The sequence below is a fragment of the Nomascus leucogenys genome, chromosome 15 (genome assembly GCF_006542625.1).
Source record: "Nomascus leucogenys isolate Asia chromosome 15, Asia_NLE_v1, whole genome shotgun sequence".
NCBI lineage: Eukaryota > Metazoa > Chordata > Mammalia > Primates > Hylobatidae > Nomascus > Nomascus leucogenys.
The window spans coordinates 33758163-33780802 of NC_044395.1; the positions used below are offsets into that span (position 1 = coordinate 33758163).

General features: G+C 38.3%; 1 protein-coding gene across 6 annotated transcripts in view; it reads left to right on the forward strand.

The window, feature by feature from the left end:
* The window catches only part of PGR (progesterone receptor), a 94633-nt gene that overhangs the window by 35970 nt on the left and 36023 nt on the right, over positions 1-22640 (forward strand). For 5 of the 6 annotated variants that reach the window (XR_004033597.1, XR_004033599.1, XM_030828908.1 and 2 more), the window contains exon 3: positions 2953-3069. The exons of the other annotated variant lie outside the window; for it this stretch is intronic. Coding sequence is in view for 3 of the 5 variants with exons in the window: in XM_030828908.1 (XP_030684768.1) it covers positions 2953-3069 (117 nt within the window). In the remaining 2 variants the exon portion in view is untranslated. The remainder of the gene's footprint in view (positions 1-2952; positions 3070-22640) is intronic. 6 annotated transcript variants of the gene reach the window in all.

Below are 22640 nucleotides of genomic sequence, written 5' to 3' on the forward strand. Positions count from 1 at the left end.
CCCACCTCTTAATATTGTCACGTTGGGGATTAAGTTTCAATATGAATTTTGAAGGGGACACAAACATTCAAACCATGGCAAGAAGGAAGCAAAAATGAGAATAGATGCATGATTATCAAATTGTAGGTTATTTTCTGTTTGAATTTCCTTATGTTCTTATAGGATTTCTCTAATAATACAATTAATGATATAATTTGAACAGATAACCACTTAATTGTATTTTGTATATATTGAGTTTGAGGTACCTAGAAATATGACTGGAAGGTCAGAGCTCATATTGAGATTTTGGGACCATCAGAAGATAATGAGACTACCCACAAAGTGTGTGCAGTGGCACACAACATATAACGAATAAGCTAAGTAAGAGGAGTTGACAAAGGGAATTTAAAAGGAACTGCTGGAAAGACAGGTCAAGAGTCAGAAAAGAGAGGCCCCAAAATATGAATCAATGGGACAGGTGGGGGAAGAAATTACCTGAAGCAAATGATTCAGGTCAGGAAAGCATTCACAGCATTTAGGAATGAAAAAATCTTTGATGCTGTTAAGCCATTTTATAAGAATAGTGAATATACAAGTCAAATTACCACATAGGAATAAAGAAAGTTAGGCAGAAACAGCAAATGTAGATGATGTTTTCAACAACTTTGATGACCAGAAAAAGGGGAATGGATTCAAGGAGAATCTAGAGTGAGCTAGGGTTCCTTTTTTTGGTGCTGGAACTTTTTTGGATGGAAAAATAATGAGCAGGACATCATTGGACTGGAGAGACTAAAGATTTTAGGAGAGATAGGAGGAAATTGATGGAGCAAGACTTGAAAGGTAGGAATTGTTTGAAGGACAAAAGCAAAAACCGTTGGTAAGGAGGACTCTCCTTGAGACACTGAATAAGGAGATGATATTGTAGGCCATTTTAGAAATGTAAGTGAGACAGATCAGCAGCATGCCAGCTTCTGGTGTTTAGATCAGACCGTTTTCCTGCGTATTTGTGACCTAGGAGCAGAGAGTAGGACAGCCTGTCTTCAAACAATTACACCTGCATGCTCTATTTCTTGAAGTCTGTTTTCTGTATACAGAAAACCTTGGTGGGTGTGGTGGCTCATGCCTGTAATCCCAGCACTTTGGGAGGCCAAGGCGGGCAGATCACCTGAGGTTGGGAGTTCAAGACCAACCTGACCAACATGCAAAAACCCTGTCTCTACTAAAAATACAAAATTACCCAGGCATGGTGGCGCATGCCTGTAATTCCAGCTACTCAGAGGCTGAGGCAGGAAAATTCCTTGAACCTAGGGAGGTGGAGGTTGTGGTGAGCCAAGATTGTGCTGCTGCTTTCCAGGCTGGGCAACAAGAACAAAACTCCGTCTGAAAAAGAATAGAAAATCTTGCTATTTTCTGTTCTCTCTTCTTATGAGATATCAATATAGGTTCGAAATAGATGATCAGTTGATAGACTGACTTACACACACCTTGCTTTCACAGCCACTCCTATAGCCTAAATATATATCTTGTGGTAAAAAAAAAAAAATAGAGTCAAATCAGAAAGTAGTATGCAGTACACTCTGCTAACCTCCTGTAGGACTGGCATTATGGGCACAAAAGTCAGCATAGATATGAGGCTTCACAGTTACCCTTTATTAGGTGAAGGCTTAATTCCTGGGACTCTAAACAAGAGATGAACACTATGTGAGTGTACATGAACATAAGTTTATAGAGGCATGCATCTTTAAGAAAATATTTGTGCTTTTCCAGAAATGCCTGAGGTCAGGAACCTTCCTGATATCAGCTGTCACATAGATAGGCCTTTTGGCCTTTTGGCCCTTTGCCATTTACGCTAATCCTTTCCCCTGCTTGATTAAGTACATGTTTTAGGTACCTCTGAGTTCCTTTACTACAAACTTTGGCCAGAAGACTCTGATTTTAATCTTAACTAATGTAAAATACTACAGGAAAATTCCATGATCTTTTAAAATTATGTGTCATGCTTCAGAAGTATAAGTAGGCTGAAATAGGCTGATGATATATTAAAAGACTCACAGTCTGTTTTAAAGAAATTTATTGGGAAAAAAAGAGAGTGTCAAAAGTAAATTAACATTTACATGTTTAAGCTGAATTTTTTTATTTTTGTTAAATCTAAATAAATTAGATTGTTCCATGCCTTATTAACATATTTGTGGTTTAAAAATCATTGTTGAATATTAAATTCATGTGCTAGACCTTTTTAAAGGCATCCATAGTTTCCTCTACACAAAGTGACCCCAGGGTGATGTGTGATGTGTATTATCTACACTTCTATAATGTTTCTCGTCTTTACTGAGCACTTCTATATGTTTTAAGTTCTTCCTTTATCATAATTTCTGTTCAAGGTATTTTCTAATGTGTAGTCAATATAAGGTAGGTATTAAATTCAGTACAATAAGTGATCTTTTTTACATGCTCTTCTGTTGGTTCCTTAAAGAGAGAACCAGCTCTGGGATTTTTCCAATAGAACTAAGTATTTAGATTTTTTTAAAAGGTCTATTCCAGGGGCCTCTTCAATTCTTTAGTCTGTATCTGTTTTCTTGAAGGCATCAATGACAGAAAGAAAGGTTTTACTAGAGTTTGACCACCTCGTACAACTAATGCTTATCAGAAACGTGTGGCTAATCTTGAAATGACATCTAAAGGCAATCTGATACTGACACCATTGAGAAGATTAACAGAAATCTTTTGCAAAAGATTTTTAAAGGAGCCCTAGGATTGATTCTTCAGCTATGCTCACCTAATTTAGGCTCCTAAAGGCACAGGTAAAGTACTGAGCAGTTTTATGGCTTCACCAACATTCAGCTGTGCCAGGCAGGAAGCTGGCTGAGTCATGCACTTGCTGATGTGTATCTAGTCTCTATTTCAGTTGTCACTGCATAGAATTTCCAGTGAATCTTAGACATTGTAAATAATTTTGACTCTTTGGTTTTTTAGGGCAGCATAACTACTTATGTGCTGGAAGAAATGACTGCATCGTTGATAAAATCCGCAGAAAAAACTGCCCAGCATGTCGCCTTAGAAAGTGCTGTCAGGCTGGCATGGTCCTTGGAGGTAATTCTGATGTTTTCATCAATAGTGTACTGTGTAATCTTTATACTATAAAACTGTGTGTCAGAAAATTGTAATTTCTTATTCATCTTTGTTTTTGTTTTGTTTTTTCTGTCTTGATTATTGGCAGTGACTCTGCACATGTGAGTGTCTGAATGAAGCAACCAATACCATTCCATTAACTTTACAGGTTTCTAGCACATTGAGGTCTGTTAAGAGAAGAAAACTCCATTCATCTATATTGCCTATAAGTAGAGGTTATGGGCAATGCACTGACCTGTCATTAAGTAATGTGTTGGAGTCTAGGCTTTGCTGCCCATCTCCTGTGTGACCATAGCCCTTCCTGGGCATCAGTCTACTTATCTGTAAAATGAGAGCATTAACATTCCTTTCAGCTCAAAAAATTGACTCTGCAAATTGGTCAGGTGCATTGCTTACTAGCTTCTCCAAGTGATTGATTAAAGCAAGATTACTGTAACTGGGGTAGGAATCCATTTGATGAAGAGTTATATTAGTAATTCCCTTTTCCCATATTTTTATTAGAATCTTTAAAACTTTCAGTAATATAGCACACATTTTTAAAAATTAATGTCAGATAGTGACAGATAGTTTGAATGAAAACATAGCAGAGTGAGGGAGATCAAGCGAGCCACAGTTATGCAAGACACCTCTACTCCCTTGCATTTTTTCACTTAGCCACATCCTGCACAACACTGGGAATCGTGGCTTTTACATCTAGATATAACTTTTTAAAAACATAATAAAAATATTACATAATTTTTAAAGCTAAAAATGTTTTTTCAGTGCACTAACTATAAACAGCTTGTGTTCCATCGACGTTGTGTGTATTTTCCTCTGGGAAATGCTACATTTAGACCAATGCTTGTCAAGTTTAAAGCATATGCAACTGTCACCTCCTTTGTTTTTGCAAACATGCAAAATTAATCACCCAGGTAACATGCTGAGCACTTTACAGTAATTCATGTAATTAGATCACTTATAGAATTTTATAATTTCTTGATTAAAGATTTGTTTTCGTAAGTTAAGGGCTGTGATTAGGTTGACAGTAGTGCCTGGCTTAAGGAGGTGCTCAGTAACTTTCTATTAACTGAATAAAACCACAGTCTCAGCAGATTAAAATTGTTTTTGAGTCCCACACCTCAATTACCACCTCTTTGTATTTCTGTTTCCTCTCAGAAGTCTTAAGGAACCTCCTAAATTTTAGAAAATACAACTTTTTCACAAAATCACACATCTGGTCAATGTTGGAGCCAGAAGAAAGACCTGAAGGTATTCTGACCCTGGCGCAGCCATTGTTTTCTCCTTGGCATGCTTGCCTTAGAAAGTAGCAGAGCGTCTAATGCTGACATTTAGATTCCATTAAGATCATTAATCTTGAGTGTTTTCCCAGACTTTAAAAGACTCTTCAATTTTATCAAAGAATGGAAATGGCAGAGTTCTGGATAGAACCCTCAGAATATTCCTGGGGATCAGCAATATAACCTAGAGAATTTTATGTTATCTTTTAATATTCTAGGGCTTTATTTATTTATTTATTTTTGAGACAGAGTCTTACTCTGTCACCCAGGCTGGAGTGCAATGGCTCAATCTCGGCTCACTGCAACCTCTACCTCCCAGGTTCCAGCGATTCTCCTGCCACAGCCTCCCGAGTAGCTGGTATTATAGGCACCTGCCATCATGCCTAGCTAATTTTTGTATTTTAGTAGAGATGGTTTCACCATGTTGGCCAGGCTGGTTTTGAACTCGTGACCTCAGGTGATCTGCTCACCTCGGCCTTCTAAAGTGCTGGGATTACAGGCGTGAGCCACTGCACCCGGCCTTTAGCATCTTATTCAAGCATCTATAATCCTTTGTCTTCTCTAACCAAACTGCTTGTTACTTTAGCCTGTTATTCCTATGCTTCCCAAGCCATATTCTTTTTTTTTTTTTTTTTTGAGACGGAGTCTCGCTCTGTCGCCCAGGCTGGAGTGCAGTGGCGCAATCTCGGCTCACTGCAAGCTCCACCTCCCGGGTTCATGCCATTCTCCTGCCTCAGCCTCTCCGAGTAGCTGGGACTACAGGCGCCCACCACCACGCCCGGCTAATTTTTTTTTGTATTTTTAGTAGAGACGGGGTTTCACCGTGGTCTCGATCTCCTGACCTCGTGATCCGCCCGCCTCGGCCTCCCAAAGTGCTGGGATTACAAGCGTGAGCCACCGCGCCCAGCCCCCAAGCCATATTCTATGGGCTTCACAGCTATTGCTGCATTTTCATACCTTTTATATTACTTATTTGCTTAACTCTACTCCCTCCATCCCTTCCTTCCTTCTTCTTTCCTTCCTCCCTCTTCCCCCTCAATCGCTGTCTAACTTGCACCCCATCCCTTTCTTTCAATAACTGTATATCGAGCCCTTTCTAGTTACCAGATACTATTCTAAGTTCTGGGCATATAGCAGCAAACAAAATGGACAAAATTCCTGCCCTCATAGATCTTACACTGTGGGAGGACTAGCAACAAATATACATGTCAAATAATGGTAAGTGCTGTGGAAAGATATTAAGCAGAGTTAGTGGGGATTATCAGGAAGCAGACTCACTACTAAACTCATTTCTCTAGTATTTTTGTTTTGCTTAGCCTCTTCCTAAGCAATAATATCTCTGAAATAATGGATTTGATATGCCAGTTATAATTTTTCTAAATGACATTAATATACATTCTTAACTATTTAAATATCTATTTGATGTACCACCTAAAAACTGCTTGTATACCATAAATGATTATGTGTTACACTCTGGGAGAGAGTGTATTAGACCATTTTTTTCCAGCTATCGCAGCTTTCTTTATTTTTTCAGCTTTTATTTTAGCTTCAGTGGGTACATGTGCAGGTTTGTTACCTGGGTATATTGTGTGACACTAATGTTTGAGGTACAAATGATCCCATCACCTAGGTACTGAGGTACTGAGCATAGTACTAAATAGTTTTTCAACCCTTTCTTCTTCTTCCTTCCTCCTCTAGTAGTCCTCAGTTTCCATTGCCATTTTTATGCTCATGAGTACCCAATGTCTAGCTCCCACTTACAAGTGAGAACATGCAGTATTTGGTTTTTTGTTCCTGTGTTAATTTGCTTAGGGTCTTGGCCTACAGCTACATCCATGTTGCTGCAAAGGACGTGACTTCGTTCTTTTCATGGCTGCATAATATTCCAGGGTGTATATATGCCACATTTTCTTTGTCCAATCCACTATTAATGGGTGCCTCGGTTAATTCCATGTCTTTGCTATTGTGAGTAGTGCTGTGATGAACATGTGAGTGCATGTGTCTTTTTGGTAGAACAATTTCTTTTGGCTATATATCCAGTAATGGGATTGCTGGTCTAATGGTAGTTCTGTTTTAAGTTCTTTGAGGGCAAGGCGCAGTGGCTCACACCTGTAACCCCAGCACTTTAGGAGGCTGACGCGGACGGATCACGAGGTCAGGAGATCGAGACCATCCTGGCTAACATGGTGAAACTCCGTCTCTACTAAAAATACAAAAAATTAGCCAGGCATGGTGGTGGGTGCCTATAGTCCCAGCTACTTGGGAGGCTGAGGCAGGAGAATGGCGTGAACCTGGGAGGCAGAGCTTGCAGTGAGCCGAGATTGCGCCACTGCACTCCAGCCTGGGCGACAGAGCGAGACTCCATCTCAAAAGAAAAAAAAAAAGTTCTTTGAGAAGTGTTCAAACCAATTTCTACAGTGGCAGAACTAATTTACATTCCCACCAACGGTATATAAGTATTCCCTTTTTTCCACAGCCTCACCAGCATCTAATAGGTTTTGAGTTTTTTGGGTTTTCTTTTTTGAGACAGAGTCTCACCCTGTCACCCAGACTGGAGTGCAGTGGCACAATTATGGCTCACTGCAGCCTCAATCTCCTGGGCTCAAGTGATCTTCCTACCTCAGCATCCTGAGTAGCTGAGACCACAGGCACGCACCACCACACCTGGCAAACTTTTTATTTATTTTTTTTTGTAGAGATAAGGTCTCACTATGTTACCCAGTCAGATCTCAAACTTCTGGGCTCGAGTGATCCTCCCAAAGTGCTGGAATTACAGGTGTGAGCCACCATGCCTGGCATGAGTTTTTAATAATAGTCATTCTGATTGGTGTAAGATGGTATGTCATTGTGGTTTTGATTTGCATATCTTAATGATTAGTGATATGGAGCATTTTAAAATGTTTGTTGGCTGTTCGTATGTCTCCTTTTGAGAAGTGTCTATTCAAGTCTTTTGCCCATTTTTTTGGTGAGATTTTTTTTTTGCTTGTTCAACTGTTTAAGTTCCTTATAGATTCTGGATATTAGACATTTGTTGGAGGCATAGTTTGTGAATATGTTCTCCTATTCTGTTGGTTCTCTGTTTACTCCATTGGTAGTTTATTTTGCTGTGCAGAAACTCTTTAGTTGAATTAGGTCTCACTTGTTAATTTTTGTTTTTGTTTCAATTGCTTTTGAGAACTTAGTTAGAAATTATTTCCCAAGGCTAATATCCAGAATCATATTTCCTAGATTTTCTTTTAGGATTCCTATGGTTTGAGGTGTTATGTTTAAATCTTTAATCTACCTTGAGGTAATTTTTATATATGGTGAAATGTAGGGGTCCAATTTCATTATTCTGCATGTGACTAGGTAGGTATCCCAGCACCATTTATTGAATAAGGAATGCTTTCTGCATTGCTTATTTTTGTCAACATTGTCAAAGATAGATGGCTGTAGGTGTGCACCTTTATTTCTGGGTTCTATATTCTGTTCCATTGGTCTATGTGTCTGCTCTTGTGCCAGTATCATGCTGTTTTGGTTACTGTAGCCTTACAGTATAGTTTGGAATTGGGTAATGTGATGCCTGTGACTTTTCTTTTTGTTTAGGACTGCTGTAATTATTTGGGCTCTTTTGATTTTATGTAAATTTTAGAATAGCTTTTTCTAGTTCTGGAAAAAATGTCATTGGTAGTTTGATAGGAATAACATTGAATCTGTAGATTGCTTTGGACAATATGGCCATTTTAACAATACTGATTCTTCTAATCCATGAACATGGAATGTTTTTGCATGTGTTAGTGTCATCTATGATTTCTGTTAGCAATGTTATGTAGTTAGCCGTGTAGAAATCTTTCATCTGCTTAGTTGTATGTATTCCTACGTATTTAGTGTGTGTGTGTGGCTATTGTAAATGGGATTACTTTCTTGATTTGGCTCTCACCTTGAATGCTATAGTTGTATAGAAATGGTACTAATTTTTGCATGTTCATTTTGTGTCCTGAAACTTTACTGACATCATTTATCAGTTTTGGGAGCCTTTTGGTGGAGTCTTTAGGATTTTCTAGTTATAGAATCATGTAATAGGCAAGAGAGATAGTTTGACTTCTTTTTTTCATGTTCGAATGCCTTTTATTTCTTTCTCTTGCCTGACTGCTCCGACTAGCATTTCCAGTGTTAACAGGAATGGTGAGAGTGAGCATCCTTTTTCCAGATCTCAAGGAAAATTCTTCCAGCTTTTGCCCATTCAGTCTGATGTTGGTTGTGGGTTTGTCATTGTGGTCTCTTATTGTTTTTAGGTATGTTTCTTTGTTGCCTAGTTTCTTGAGGGTTTTTATCATGAAGTGGTATTGCATTTTATCGAAAGCTGTTTCTGTGTCTATTGTGTTGATCATGTGGTTTTATTTTTAATTCTTTTCATGTGGTGAACCATATTTATTGATTTGCATATATTGAGCTAACCTTCCATACCAGGAGTGAAGCCAACTTGATCGTGGTAAATTAACATTTTGATGTTTGATTTGGTTTGCTAGTGTTTTGTTGAGAATTTTTGTGTCTGTGTTTATCAGAGATATTGTCCTGTAGTTTTCCTTTTTCGTGGTATCTCTTACAGGTTTTGGTATCAGGGTGATGCTGGCTTCAGAGAATGAGTTAGGGAGGAGTCTTTCCTTCTCGATTTTTTAAAGTAGTTTCAGTAGAATTGGTACCAGCTCTACTTTGTGCATCTGGTAGAATTTAGCTGTGAATCTCTCTGGCCAGGGCTTTCTTTTTGGTTAATAAGTTTTTTATTACTAATTCCACTTGGAACCCAATATTGGTCTGTTCAGTGCTTCAGTTTTTTCCTGATTTAAACTTGGGACATTGCGTGTTTTCGGGAATTTATTCATTTCCTCTAGATATTGTAGTTTGTGTGTGTAGAGGTGTTCACAATAGTTATCTAAGGATCTTTCGTATTTCTGTGGGATCAGTTGTGATGTCACCTTTGTCATTTCTGTTTGTGTTTATTTGGATCTTCTCTCTTTTTTTCTTTGTTAATCTAGCTAGCAGTCTATCAATCTTGTTTGTCCTTTAAAAAAATAACTTTTGGTTTTGTTGATTCTTTGTATAGATTTTTGGGTCTCAGTTTCATTCAGTTCTCCTCTTTAGTTCATCCTTTTCTTCTGGTAGCTTTAGGGATAGTTTCTTCTTTTTTTTTTTTTCTTTTTTTTTTCCTCTAGGTGTGATGTTAGGTCATTAATTTGAGATCTTTCCAGCTTTTTGAGGTAGGCATTTAGAGCTATAAACTCTCCTCTTAATATCGTTTTTGCTACATCCCAGAGATTTTGGTATGTTGTGTCTCTGTTTTCATTTATTTTAATTTTTTTATTTCTGCCTTGATTTTATTGTTTACTCAAAGTTATCCAGAGCAAACTTTTTAATTTCCATGTAATTGTGTGGTTTGTACAGATCTTCTCGATGTTGGCTTCTCTTTGTATTCCTCTGTGACCTGACAGTATGACTGGCATGATTTTGACTTTTTAAAATGTATTGAGTCTTGGTTTATGGCCAAGGATGTGGTGAATCTTGGAGTATATGTTCTGTGTACAGATGAGAAGAATTTATGTTCTGTGGTTGATGGGTGGATTATTCTGTAGATGTTTATTAGATCCAATTGGACAAGCATTGAGTTTAAGTCCAGAATTTCTTTGTTAGTCTTCTGCCTTGATGATCTAATGCTATCAGTCCCCCACTATTGTTGTGTGGCTTTCTACGTCCTTAGAAGTCCTTGTTTTATGAATCTGGGTGTGCCAATGTTGAGGGCATATATATTTAGGATAGTTAAATCTTCTTATTGAATTGAACTCTTTATCGTTATGCAATGCCCTTTTTCCTTTTTTACTGTTGTTAAAGTCCGTTTTATCTAATCGAAGAATAGCAACTCCTGCTCTTTTTTGTTTTCTGTTTGCATGCTACATCTTTCTGCAACCCTTTACTTTGAGCCTATGGGTGTCATTACATGTGAGATGGGTTTCTTGAATACAGAAGATGGATGAGTCTGGTTTTCCTAGCTGGTTTACCACTCTGTGACTTTTTTTTTTTTTAGATGGAGTCTTGCTCTGATGCCCAGGCTGGAGTGTAGTGGCATGATCTCAGCTCACTGCAACCTCCACTTCCCAGATTCAAGCAATTCTCCTGTCTCAGCCTCCCAAGTATCTGGGCGTACACGCACCTGTCACCACGCCTGGCTAATTTTTGTATTTTTAGTAAAGACGGGGTTTTACCTTGTTGGTCAGGCTGGTCTTGAACTCCTGATCTCAGGTGATCCACCCACCTCAGCCTCCCAAAGTTCTGGGATTACAGGTGTGAGCCACTGTGCCTGGACACACTCTGTGACTTTTAAATGGGACATTGTATTAGTCCATTCTTGTGCTGCTATAAAGTACTACCTGAGACTAGGTAATTTATGAAGAAATGACATTTAAATGACTCATAGTTCTAAAAGTTTAACAGGAAGTATAGCTAGACAACCTCAGGAAACTTACAATCAAGGCAGAAGGTGAAGGGGAAGCAAGCATATCTTACCATGGCAGAGTAGGAGAGATGGTTTGGGGGAGTGCTACACACTTTTAAATCATTATATCTTGGGTGAACCCACTCACTATCATGACAATAGCATGGGGGAAATTTGCCTCCATGATCCAATCACCTCCTACCAGGTTCCTCTCTCAACATTGGCAATTACAATTCAACATGAGCTTTGGATGGGGACGCAGAGCCAAACCATACCATTCTGCCCCCGGCCCCTCCCAAATCTTATGTCCTTCTCAGTTTTCAAAACACAATCATGCCTTCCCAACAGTCCCCCGAAGTCTTAACTCATTCCAGCATTAACCCAAAAGTCCAAGACCAAAGTCTTGTCTGAGACAAGGCAAGTCCCTTCCACCTATGATCTTGTAATATCAAAAACAAGTTAGTTACTTGCAAGATACAATAGGGGTATGGGAATTGGGTAAATACTCCCATTTTAAATGGGAGTAACTGGCCAAAACAAAGGAGATACAGGCTCCAAGCAAGTTCAAAACCCAGCAGGGCAGTCATCAAATATTAGAGCTCCAAAATAATCTCTTTTGTCTCCATGTCTCACATCCAGAGCATACCGATGCAAGGGGTGGGCTCCCAAGGCCTTCGGCAGCTCCACTCTGTGGCTCTACAGGGTACAGCCCCCACGGCTGCTTTTACAGGCTGGCATTGAATGCCTGCAGCTATTCCAGGCACACAATGCAAGCTGTTGATGGATCTACCATTCTGAGGTCTGGTTGATGGTGGTCCTCTTCTCACAGCTCCACTAGGCAGTGCCCTAGTGGGAACTCTGTGCAGGGGCGCCAACCCCACATTTCCCCTTCACACTGCCCTAGTAGAGGTTCTCCATGAGGTCTCCGCCCCTGGAGCAGACTTCTGCCTGGACATCCAGGCATTTCCATACATCCTCTGAACTCTAGGTGGAAGTTTCCAAACCTCAACTCTTGCCTTCTACATACCCGCAGGCCCAATACCATGTGGAAGCCACCAGGGCTTTGGGTTTGCATCCTCTGAAGCCCTGGCCCAAGCTGTACCTTGGCCCCTTTTAGCAACAGCTGGAGCTGGAGCAGCTGGAATGCAGGGCACCATGTCCCAAGGCTGCACAGAGTAGCTAGGCCCTGGGCCTGGCCCACAAAACCATTAATCCCTCCTAGGCCTCTGTGCCTGTGATGGGAGGGGCTGCTGTGAAGGTCTCTGAAATGCCCTGGAGACATTTTCCCCATTGTCTTGACTGTTAACATTTGACTCCTCTTTACTAATGCAAATTTCTGCAGCAGGCTTGAATTTCTACCCAGGAAATGTTTTTTATTTTCTCTCTTTTCTACCACGTGGCCAGGCTGCAAATATTCCAATATATTTTTTGCTCTGCTTAACTTTTAAATGTAAGTTCCAGGTTCAGATAATCTCTTTTTTCATGCATATGAGCATACACGTTTAGAAACAGCCAGGTCACATACATCTTGAATGCTTTACTGCTTAGAAATTTTTTCCACCAGATATCCCAAATCATCTCTCTTAAGTTCAAAGCTTCACAGATCTCTAGGATGGGGCAAAATGCCACCAGTCTTTTTGCTAAAGCATAGCAAGAGTGACCTTTACTCCAGTTCCCAATAAGTTCCTCACTCCATCTGAGACCACCTCAGCTTGGGCTCATTGTCCATGTCACTATCAGCATTTTGGTCACAACCATTCAACAAGTCTCTAGGAAGTTTCAAACATTTCCATATCTTTCTGTCTTCTGAGCCATGCAAACTGTTCCAACCTCTGCCCATTACTCAGTTCCAAAGTCACTCCCACATTTTCAGGTATCTTCTTAACTGTGCTCCAGTCTCCCAGTACCAATTTTCTGTATTAGCTCATTCTCATACTGTTATAAAGAACTACCTGAGACTGGGTAATTTATGAAGAAAAGACCTTTAACTGACTCACAGTTCTGCAGGCTTAACAGGAAGCATAGCTAGGAGGTCTCAGGAAACTTACAATCATGGTGGAAGGCAAATGGGAAGCAAGCACGTCTTACCAGGGCAGAGCAGGAGAGAGAGAGGGAGTGAGAGGGGAAGTGCCACCACTTTTAAACCATCAGATCTCCTGAGAGCTCACTCATTATCACAACAACAGCATGGGGGAAATGTGCCCCCATGATCCAATCACCTCCCATCAGGTCCCTCCCCAAACATTAAGAATTAAAATTCAACATGAGATTTGGGTGAGGACACAGAACCAAACCATATCAGGCATTTAGACCATTTACGTTCAAGGTTAATTTTTATATGTGAGGTTTTGATCCCTTGTTTAGTTGTTAGCTGTTTGCTTTGTTGTTTCTACTGTGTTTTTGCTTTGTAGGATGTGCAGGCTATGTGCTTAAGTGTGTTTATGTGAAAGCAGGTATGGTTCTTTTGTTTCCATGTTTAGAACTCCCATGTAAGGATCTCTTGTAAGGATAGTCTAGTGGTAACAAATTCCTTTAGCACTTGATTGCCTGGAAAAGATTTTATTTGTCTTGCACTTATGAAGCATAGTTCAGAAGGATAAGAAATTCTTGGCTGGAATTTCTTTTAAGAACGCTGAAAATAGGCCCCCAATCTCTCCTAGCTTGCAAACCTCTGCTGAGAAATCTATTATTATCCTGATAGAGGTCCCTTTTTATGTGATCTGCACTTTTCTCTGGCTGCCTTTAAGATTTTTTCTGTAATGTTGCCCTTGCACAGTCTGGTGACTATATACCTTGGTGATGTTCTTTTTTTTTTTTTTTTTGAGCTGGAGCCTTACTCTGTCACACAGGCTGGAGTACAGTGGTGAGATCTTGGCTCACTGCAACCTCCGCCCTCCAAGTTCAATGGATTCTGCTGCCTTAGCCTCCCGAGTAGCTGGGATTACAGGCACCTGCCACCGTGCTTGGCTAATTTTTTGTATTTTTAGTAGAGTCGGGGTTTCACCATCTTGGCCAGGCTGGTGTTGAACTCCTCACCTCATGATCCACCCGCCTCAGCCTCCCAAAGTGCTGGGATTACAGACATGAGTCACTGCGCCCAGCCAGTGATGTTCATTTTTATGGTGTCTCACAGATGTTCTCTGGATTTCTACCTCTCTAGCAAGATTAGGAAAGTTTTCTTGAATTATTCCCTCAAATATATTTTCAAGTTTGTTTTCTTTTTCTCCTACTTTCTCAGGAATGCTAATAATTCATAGGTTTTTTTGCTTTATATAATCTTCTATTTCTCAAAAACAGCTCATTTAAAATAATTTTTTTCTTTATTTTTATCAGATTGGGTTAGTTCACAAGACCAGCCTTCAAGCCTTAAAATTTTTTCTTCTGCTTGATCCAGTCTATTGATAACAAATTTCAAAATATAATTGAAAGCTTTGAGTTTTTCAATTCCAGAAGCTACTATTGTTTTTTTTTTTAAGATGTTCATTTCTTTCTTAATTTCCTAGATTGCTTTAGAAGTTTGTGTTGGTTTTCAACCTTGTCTTGGATTACAGTGAACTTCCTTGCAATCCATGCTTTGAATTATTTATCTGTCATTTCTGAGTTTCCATCTTGGTTAGGGACCATTGCTGGAAAGCTAGTGCAATCCCTTGGTGATGTCACTACAATCAGATTTTTCATTATGCCAGAATTCTTGCACTGGTTTCTTCTCATCTGGAGACATTGGCACTTCAAATTTTTGTACTTATTTTCATGTGGGTAGGAGTTTTTCTTTTTTTTTCCTTTCCCTGTAATGGTATTATTATTATTTTAATAATTTTTTTTGTTTCCCTTTTCCCCCTTTTCTAGGGGTTGTGCCTCTAAAGAATGCTGGGTAGGATCTTTTCACTTTGATTCTACAGCCCTATGTGCTTCTTTCAGCAGGTTTTATACTGGGCTCTGCAGGTCATCCCACAAGCCCATAGGCGGCACGTATAGGTAGGAGCTGGCTGTGACCAATGTGGCTGGATATATACTTGATCCTTGTTTCCCAGCGAAAGCTCTCCATTGCCTCAGGCAATGGGCTGATTCTGATTCATAGAATGCACAGTAGTTGGAACTCCCTGCTCAGCCCCAAGGAGATGGGAACCACAAAGGGCAGGTTTGGACCAAGCAGGTCCACCTGCAGGTCCCCTGATGGCAGGCACAAGCACCAGTGCCAAGGAAGAATCCAGTGGGTGGCCACCAAGCACCCAGAGTTGTACACAGACCTGAAGCTGGGAAACCTCCTCAGCTGCAAATTCTCTGCATGGGAGGCATCCTAAGCTCCTGATTCAGCAGAGAGGGTGCTCCAGATGCCTGGAGATCTGCTTTGGCATGGAATAGAGACGGGCCTCCTGCACCAAGATCTCCACACAGGAGGGGTAAATGACAATTATGCATAGTGCTGCAGTAAACATGTGAATGCAGATATATCTTCAATATACCAATTTTCTTTCTTTTGGCTATATACCCAACAGTAGGATTGCTGCATCACATAGTCGTTCTGTTTTTAGTTTTAGGAACCTCCATACTGTTTTCCATAGTTACGGTACTAATTTAGATTACTACCAACAGTGTATGAGAATTTCTCTTTCTCCATATCCTCACCAGCATTTATTTTTTGTCTTTTTAGTAACAGCCATTTTAACTGGGGTGAGATGATATCTTATTGTGGGTTTGATTTGCATTTCCCTGATGATTAGTGATGTTGAGCATTTTTTCATGTATCTGTTGGCATTTGTATGTCTTCTTTCAAGAAATTTCTGTTCAGACATTTTGCCTATTTTTAAATGGGATTACTTGTTTTTTTTTGCTATTGAGCTGAGTTCCTTATATATTCTGATAATTAACTCCTTGTCAGATGAATAGTTTTCAAATATTTTCTCTCATTCTTTGTCTCTTCACATTGTTGACTATTTCCTTTGCTGTGCAGAAGCTTTTTAGCTTGATGAAATTCCATTTATCAATTTTTGCCTTGATTGCCTATGCCTTGCGGTCTTACTACAAAAATATTTACCCAAATGTCTTAAAGCAGTTCCCCAAAGTTTTCTTGTAGTAGTTTTGTAGTTTCAGATCTTACACTTTAGTCTTCAATCCATTTTGATTTTATTTTTGTATGTGGTGAGTGATAGTGATCTAGTTCTGTTTTCTGCATATAGGTAGCCAGTTTTCCCAGCAGCATTTATTGAAGAGATTGCCCTTTCCCCAATCTATGTCCATGGCACCTTTGTCAAAAATGAGTTGACTGTTAATGCATGGCTTTATTTCTGGGTTCTCTATTCTGTTCCATTGGTCTTTGTGTCTGTTTTTATACCAATATCATGCTGTTATGGTTAAGAATTCTCATTTCTGACATAGAGACCATTTGAATAACAAAAGATAAAACATGAGAGAATATTAGAAAGCTTTTAAAAGATTTAGTAAAATCTTACAGTAGAATAATAGAGGTCATAAATATGTTTTGACATGTCATGACATAGATTTTGTTAGGAGCAGTTCGTTCTTATCTGCTTCCGTGGCTATGTTTTGATTATAAAAATTATGTTTTGAGTTATTTGATTTCTTCGTTGCATATGATTCTTGTTTTTAATGAATCACTTCCCTACCTTCAACAGGTCACAGTGAACTTTTGCTTTAGTTCACTGCCGTACAGCACTGAGTGGGAAGATAGTTACACCCTTAAGGATGGTAATATATCTTCTACTTTAGGTGTTCTGCTTCCATCTTCTTTCTTCTAGAAAACATTTTCGTTTAATGACTCACAAAAAAATATCTGAAATGAATACAGCTTTATATTTTGCAGTTGTAAAAATGCTAAACTAGTATAAGGTAATTAGCTCTTTCAAAAATAAATAGCTTTCTACGTAAAAGAATGATTAAATGAATAGTTATCTTTGTTGAAATTTTTTTAAATCCACAGTAATAGGTTTTATGGGTTTTTCTTTTTTTCTATTTTCTTTTTTGGTAGAGAGCCTTATCTTCACATTTTAAAAGGTTGTGTTAGAAAGCCAGTTTCTCTCCTTCTCCCCCTACCTCCTCCTCCACCTAGATTCAACGACTTCTTATGGCAAAGAGAACTTTCTGGGCTAGAGAGTCTGGGTTGTGTAGTAAAAATTTTTGTTGTTTTTTGTTTTCTCCTCCTACACTTGACAGCCAACAAGGCTACAAGTCATCTTTGGAAGAACTGCAAAATTCTTGAATTTAGGACACAGTGGTATCTTTTCTAGAAGTATAGAGTCCTGCTCTGTACCTTTAATATCCTAAGAACAAAAATCATTTTTCCTCTTTAAGGCAAGACATGGGTGATGGCTACCACCTACCTCTCTAGACCTCACAGAATCTTCTGCTTATGGGCGTCTCTTTTTCCACGCAAATCCTGGCCTTTGAATCAGCATCTCTCAGAGATAGCACCTCTCACGTTGCTCCCCAAGTTCACTGCATTGGAGCCTGCAGCCAACTGAGGTCTTTCTCATCAGTCTGGTTGTTTACCCTAAACACCATCTCACACATGCTAGCTGGGGATAGTCCTCAGACTATTCATTCTCATTTCTTTGCTTAAAATTTTTCTGTGTTTGTATGGGACGTCTTTTATGGTTGCCAACTAGAACTTTTCAGTGGTATCTACAAGCATTTATTATTTTCTAGACTCAGTAAAAAGTTAGAATTGAGGGGTTCAAGTATCTCCTCCATTGTAGTTGACTTTATTTGAATGATTGAGTCATACACGTTTAAAAAAATCAATTCTAGTATGGTTTTGGTTTTTGGAAAATACCTGATTTCACTTTATATTTCCTGTTGTCTAGCATCTTTGTTTTCTTTGAAGTATATACAAAGGCACACTCTGTTTTGATCTGGAAATTGGAGGTGAATCCTGAAAAACGGAAGGCAAGCACTATCAGTGCTATAAAGGATTGTTAAAGTGTAGTGCCAGTCCACTGATCCCAGCACTGCACAGTGGTCATCATCATTTTGGTAATCTGAAGTAGAAGCATGCCTCTAGACATCCTTCCATAATTTTATATAGGTAGTGTAAGGATGATTGTCTATAAATTCACCTGAACTACAGAGATTCTTCTGATATAATAAAAGAAAAATACAGAGATTTTTCAGGATGGGAATACAAACACTAGGAAATTGGAAAAGCAAAGTAAAACTTCTGAATTAATAGAAAAAGTTAAATAGGAAAGAGAAAATAAAGGGAAACTTGACCAAGCTAGCAAAGAAATAAAATAGAAAAGAGGTAATTATGAGGCAGTATAACACAAACTCTGTCGCAAAAAAAAAATTCCATTTGTGGTTTTAAAAAAATAGTAAAGATATAGAAAAATTAGTAGAAAATACAAAAATCTGTATTCTTCTTTTATTATATCAGAATTAAATAATAATTATACCTGCCCTATTTTACCAAATTATTTTATTAAAACACGCTAAAGAAGTTTATAAGCTTTTCTTCTCCCTGCTCCCATTCTCTATAGGATTTTTGCTGAGATATTTCAAAATTTTTACTTTTAGGTTATATTTAAGCTTTCACTTCTAATAAATCTCTCTCAAAAACCTTTCATATCACTTGTCATAAAAATTTATTCTCATAGTATTGTCATCCAGATTCAGTCACGTATACATCAAGAATAATTGTGCAATACTGTTTCCTAGACACTTCATCTTATCTTTTCAATGCATGATATTTAAATAAGCCATACTTTTTAATGTTTTCAATTTTTTAATTTATATTTATTTCAAAATTTTTTATTATATTTTAAGTTCTGGGATACATGTGCAGAAAGTAAAGGTTTGTTACATAGGTATACACGTGCCATGGTGGTTTGCTGCACCCATCAACCCATTATCTACCTTAGGTATTTCTTCTAACGTTATCCCTCCTTTAGCCCCCCACCCCCCAGCAGTTCCTGGTGTGTGACGTTCCCCTCCCTGTGTCCATGTGTTCTCATTGTTCAGCTCCCACATATAAGAGAACATGCAGTGTTTGGTTTTTTGTTCTTGTGTTAGTTTGCTGTGACTGATGGTTTCCAGCTTCATCTATGTCCCTGCAAAGGACATGAACTCATCCCTTTTGATGGCTGTATAGTATTCCATGGTGTATATGTGCCACATTTTCTTTATACAGTCTATCATTGATGGGCATTTGGGTTGGCTCCAAATCTTTACTATTGTGAATAGTGCTGCAATAAACATATGTGTGCATGTGTCTTTATGGTACAATGATTTAAAATCCTTTGGGTACATACCCAGTAATGGGATTGCTGGGTCAAATGGTATTTCTGATTCTAGATCCTTGAGGAATCACCACACTGTCTTCTACAGTGGTTGAACTAATTTACACTGCCACCAACAGTGTAAAAGCTTTCCTATTTCTCCACATCTTCTCCAGCATCTGTTGTTTCCTGACTTGTTAATGATCGCCATTCTAAATGGTGCGAGATGGTATCTCATTGTGGTTTTGATTTGCATTTCTCTCATGACCAGTGATGATGAGCTTTTTTTCATGTTTTTTTTTTTTTTTTGCCACATAAATGTCTTCTTTTGAGAAGTGTCTGTTCGTATCCTTCACCCACTTTTTGATGTTTTTTTTCTTGTAAATTTGTTTAAGTTTCCCATAGATTCTGGATATTAGCCCTTTGTCAGATGGATAAATTGCAGAAATTTTTCCCATTCTGTAGGTTGCCCGTTCACTCTGATGATAGTTTCTTTTGCTGTGCAGAAGGTCTTTAGTTTAATTAGATCCCATTTGTCAATTTTGTCTTTTGTTGCCATTGCTTTTGGTGTTTTAGTCATGAAGTCTTTGCCCATGCCTATGTCCTGAATGTATTGCCTAGGTTTTCTTCTAGAGTTTTTATGGTTTTGGGTCTTATGTTTAAGTCTTTAGTCTATCTTGAGTTAATTTTTGTATAAGGTGTAGGGAAGGGGTCCACTTTCAGTTTTCTGTATATGGCTAGCCAGTTTCCTCAACACCATTTATTAAATAGGGAATCCTTTCCCCATTGCCTTTTTTTGTCAGGTTTGTCAAAGATCAGATGGTTGTAGATTTGTGACGTTACTTCTGAGGCCTCTGTTCTGTTCTATTGGCGTACATATCTGTTGGTACCAGTACCATGCTGTTTTGGTTACTGTAAAGTTGTAGTATAGTTTGAAGTCAGGTAGCATGAGACCTCCAGCTTTGTTCTTTTTACTTAGTATGTCTTGGCTATACAGGCTCTTTTTTGGTTCCATATGAAATTTAGTTTTTTTCTAATTTTGTGAAGAAAGTCAATGTTAGCTTGATGGAGATATTATTGGATCTATAAATTACTTTGGTCACTATGGCCATTTTCAAAATATACATTCTTCCTATCTATGAATATGCAATGTTTTTCCATTTGTTTCTGTACTGATTTCCTTGAGCAGTGTTTTGTAGTTCTCCTTGAAGAGGCCCTTCACATCCCTTGTAAGTGGTATTCCTAGGCATTTAATTCTCTTTGTAGCAATTGTGAATGGGAGTTCACTCATGATTTGGCTCTCTGTTTGTCTATTATTGGTGTATGGGAATGCTTGTGATTTTTGCACATTGATTTTGTATCCTAAGCCATACTTTTTAATATAAAGTATTTTATTCATAAAAAATGCATATAAAGCAAATGACATATAGAAACAATATGATTAACATCCACCTCTGGACTCAGTTGGCTTAAGAAAATATAAATATTATCACTACACTTGAAATTGATTGCATATTTCTTCCTTATCACATTCCTCTTTCTCCTTCTCCAGAAACCTCTATATCTTTAATTTGGAGTTGGTCATTTTCTTATATTATTCTATAGGATTTTTTACTATCTATGTATTTCTCACCAATAGATTTTTTAGTTTTGAGATCTTTTTTTCTACTCCATAGAAATGGTATGTATGTTTGTGCAATTTGATCTTACTGCCTAATATTATATTTGTGTTTTTATTTTGATTTATATTATTCTGGTTTATTTTTTCCTACACTGTATGATTTCATCGTATGAGTATCTCCCATTTATTTATTCTCATGTATTGACATGTACTTTCACTTGATATTTGCTGTACTTTACCTACAGTTCAGTTGTGAACATTATTTTACATGTATTCTGGTGGTTCATGTGTGAGAGTTTCTGTAGGTAACTTGCACACCTGGGCATGAAATTTCTGATTGTAATACATGCTCATGTTGGGCTTTACTGGATAATGCTAGATTGTTTTTAAAGTAGTAGTAGTTTACACTCCATGGCAGCTCTTCGTTGTTTTGTGTGTTCCTGTATTCTGTGTCCTTGCCATTTTAGGTAGATGATGTCTCATGTGGTCTTACTTTGCATTTCTCTGGTTAATAACGAGGTCAGTCATATTGTTGTGTTTTGTCATCTATATATTTCTTCCTCTATGAAATATCTGTTCATGCCTTTTCTTTCTGATTTATAGGAATTCTTTGTATATTTTGGATATATATGTGATAAATATCTATAGGATAGATAAAAACAAGCTATCTGATAAGGTGATACGCAGAAATATAAATTAGGTGAGGAAGCAAGCCATGCAAATATCCAAGGAAAAAATCATTTCATGCAGAGGAAACCGTCAGTGTAAGACCCCAAGGCAGAAACACACTTCAAGGGCAAGATGGGCATCAATATGGGTGGAGCATGAGGGAGAATAGAAGAGAGACCATCTATGCAAGGGTAAGTTGGGCCTTTAGAGCTTGATATGAATTTTAACTTCATTCTAAGTAGGATCAGGAGTCACTGAAAATATCAAGCAAGAATGACATAGTCTGATTAAGTCTTTAAAGTTGTATAGAAAATAGGCTACAAAAAACGAAAGCTGGGAAACCAGCCAGCATATGTTACAATAGTCCAACTGTGATTGTGGGGACGTAAATTATGGTGCAAGCAGTGGAAACGGGTATTTGGATTTGGGTTATATTTTCATGGTTATCCACCAGGATTTGCTAATGTATTAGATATGAGGTGAGAAAATAAGTGAGGAATCAATAATGACTCGAGTTTGGGGCTAGAGCAGCAGGTGTGTAAATGAAGTTACAAACCTAGAAGATGCATGTTTGGACCAATGATCAGAGTTCTGCTCTAAACATATTAATTTGAGGGGTCTGTTAGAAACACAAGTGGAGATGCTGAGAGTACAGTTGGATAGTTGAGTCTAGAGTTTCTGGGAAAAGCTGGTCTAGGACTGTAAATTTGGTAATCATTAATGTCTAGATGATATTAGAGACATAGAACTAGATAGATGCAGACACCTAGAAAGAGAGCATAGATATCTAAGAGAAGTCTGAGGACTGAGCTCGGTGTACTCAAAGATTTAGAAGTTGACAAGATGAAAAAGAGCTAGACAGAGAGACTGAAAGAGTGACTACAAGAATGAAATATGTGGAAGCCAAATGAATAAGAGCGTTAAAAGAAGAAGGAAATGATCAATGTGTTTAGTATTTACCCAGGTTAAGACCAGGACTGAGAATTGGCCATTGTTTTTTGACATTTAGAAATCTTTGAAGGCCTTGCCAAGAATAATTTGGTTGGGATAAGGAGAGGAATGACCTGACTGGAGAAGGTTCAAGGGAGAATTGGAGGAGAGGAAATGAAGAGAGTGATGTTTCTCCACAGAATGCATTATGTGTGAGAGGGACTATTAGAGGATGCAGACAAGAGGGCAAATGATTTCAGAGAAAAGTCCCTGAGTGGGTGAGAAGGACTAAGATTTGGTACCGAAATGTCAGAAGTATGAATTGTAACAGGAGGGAA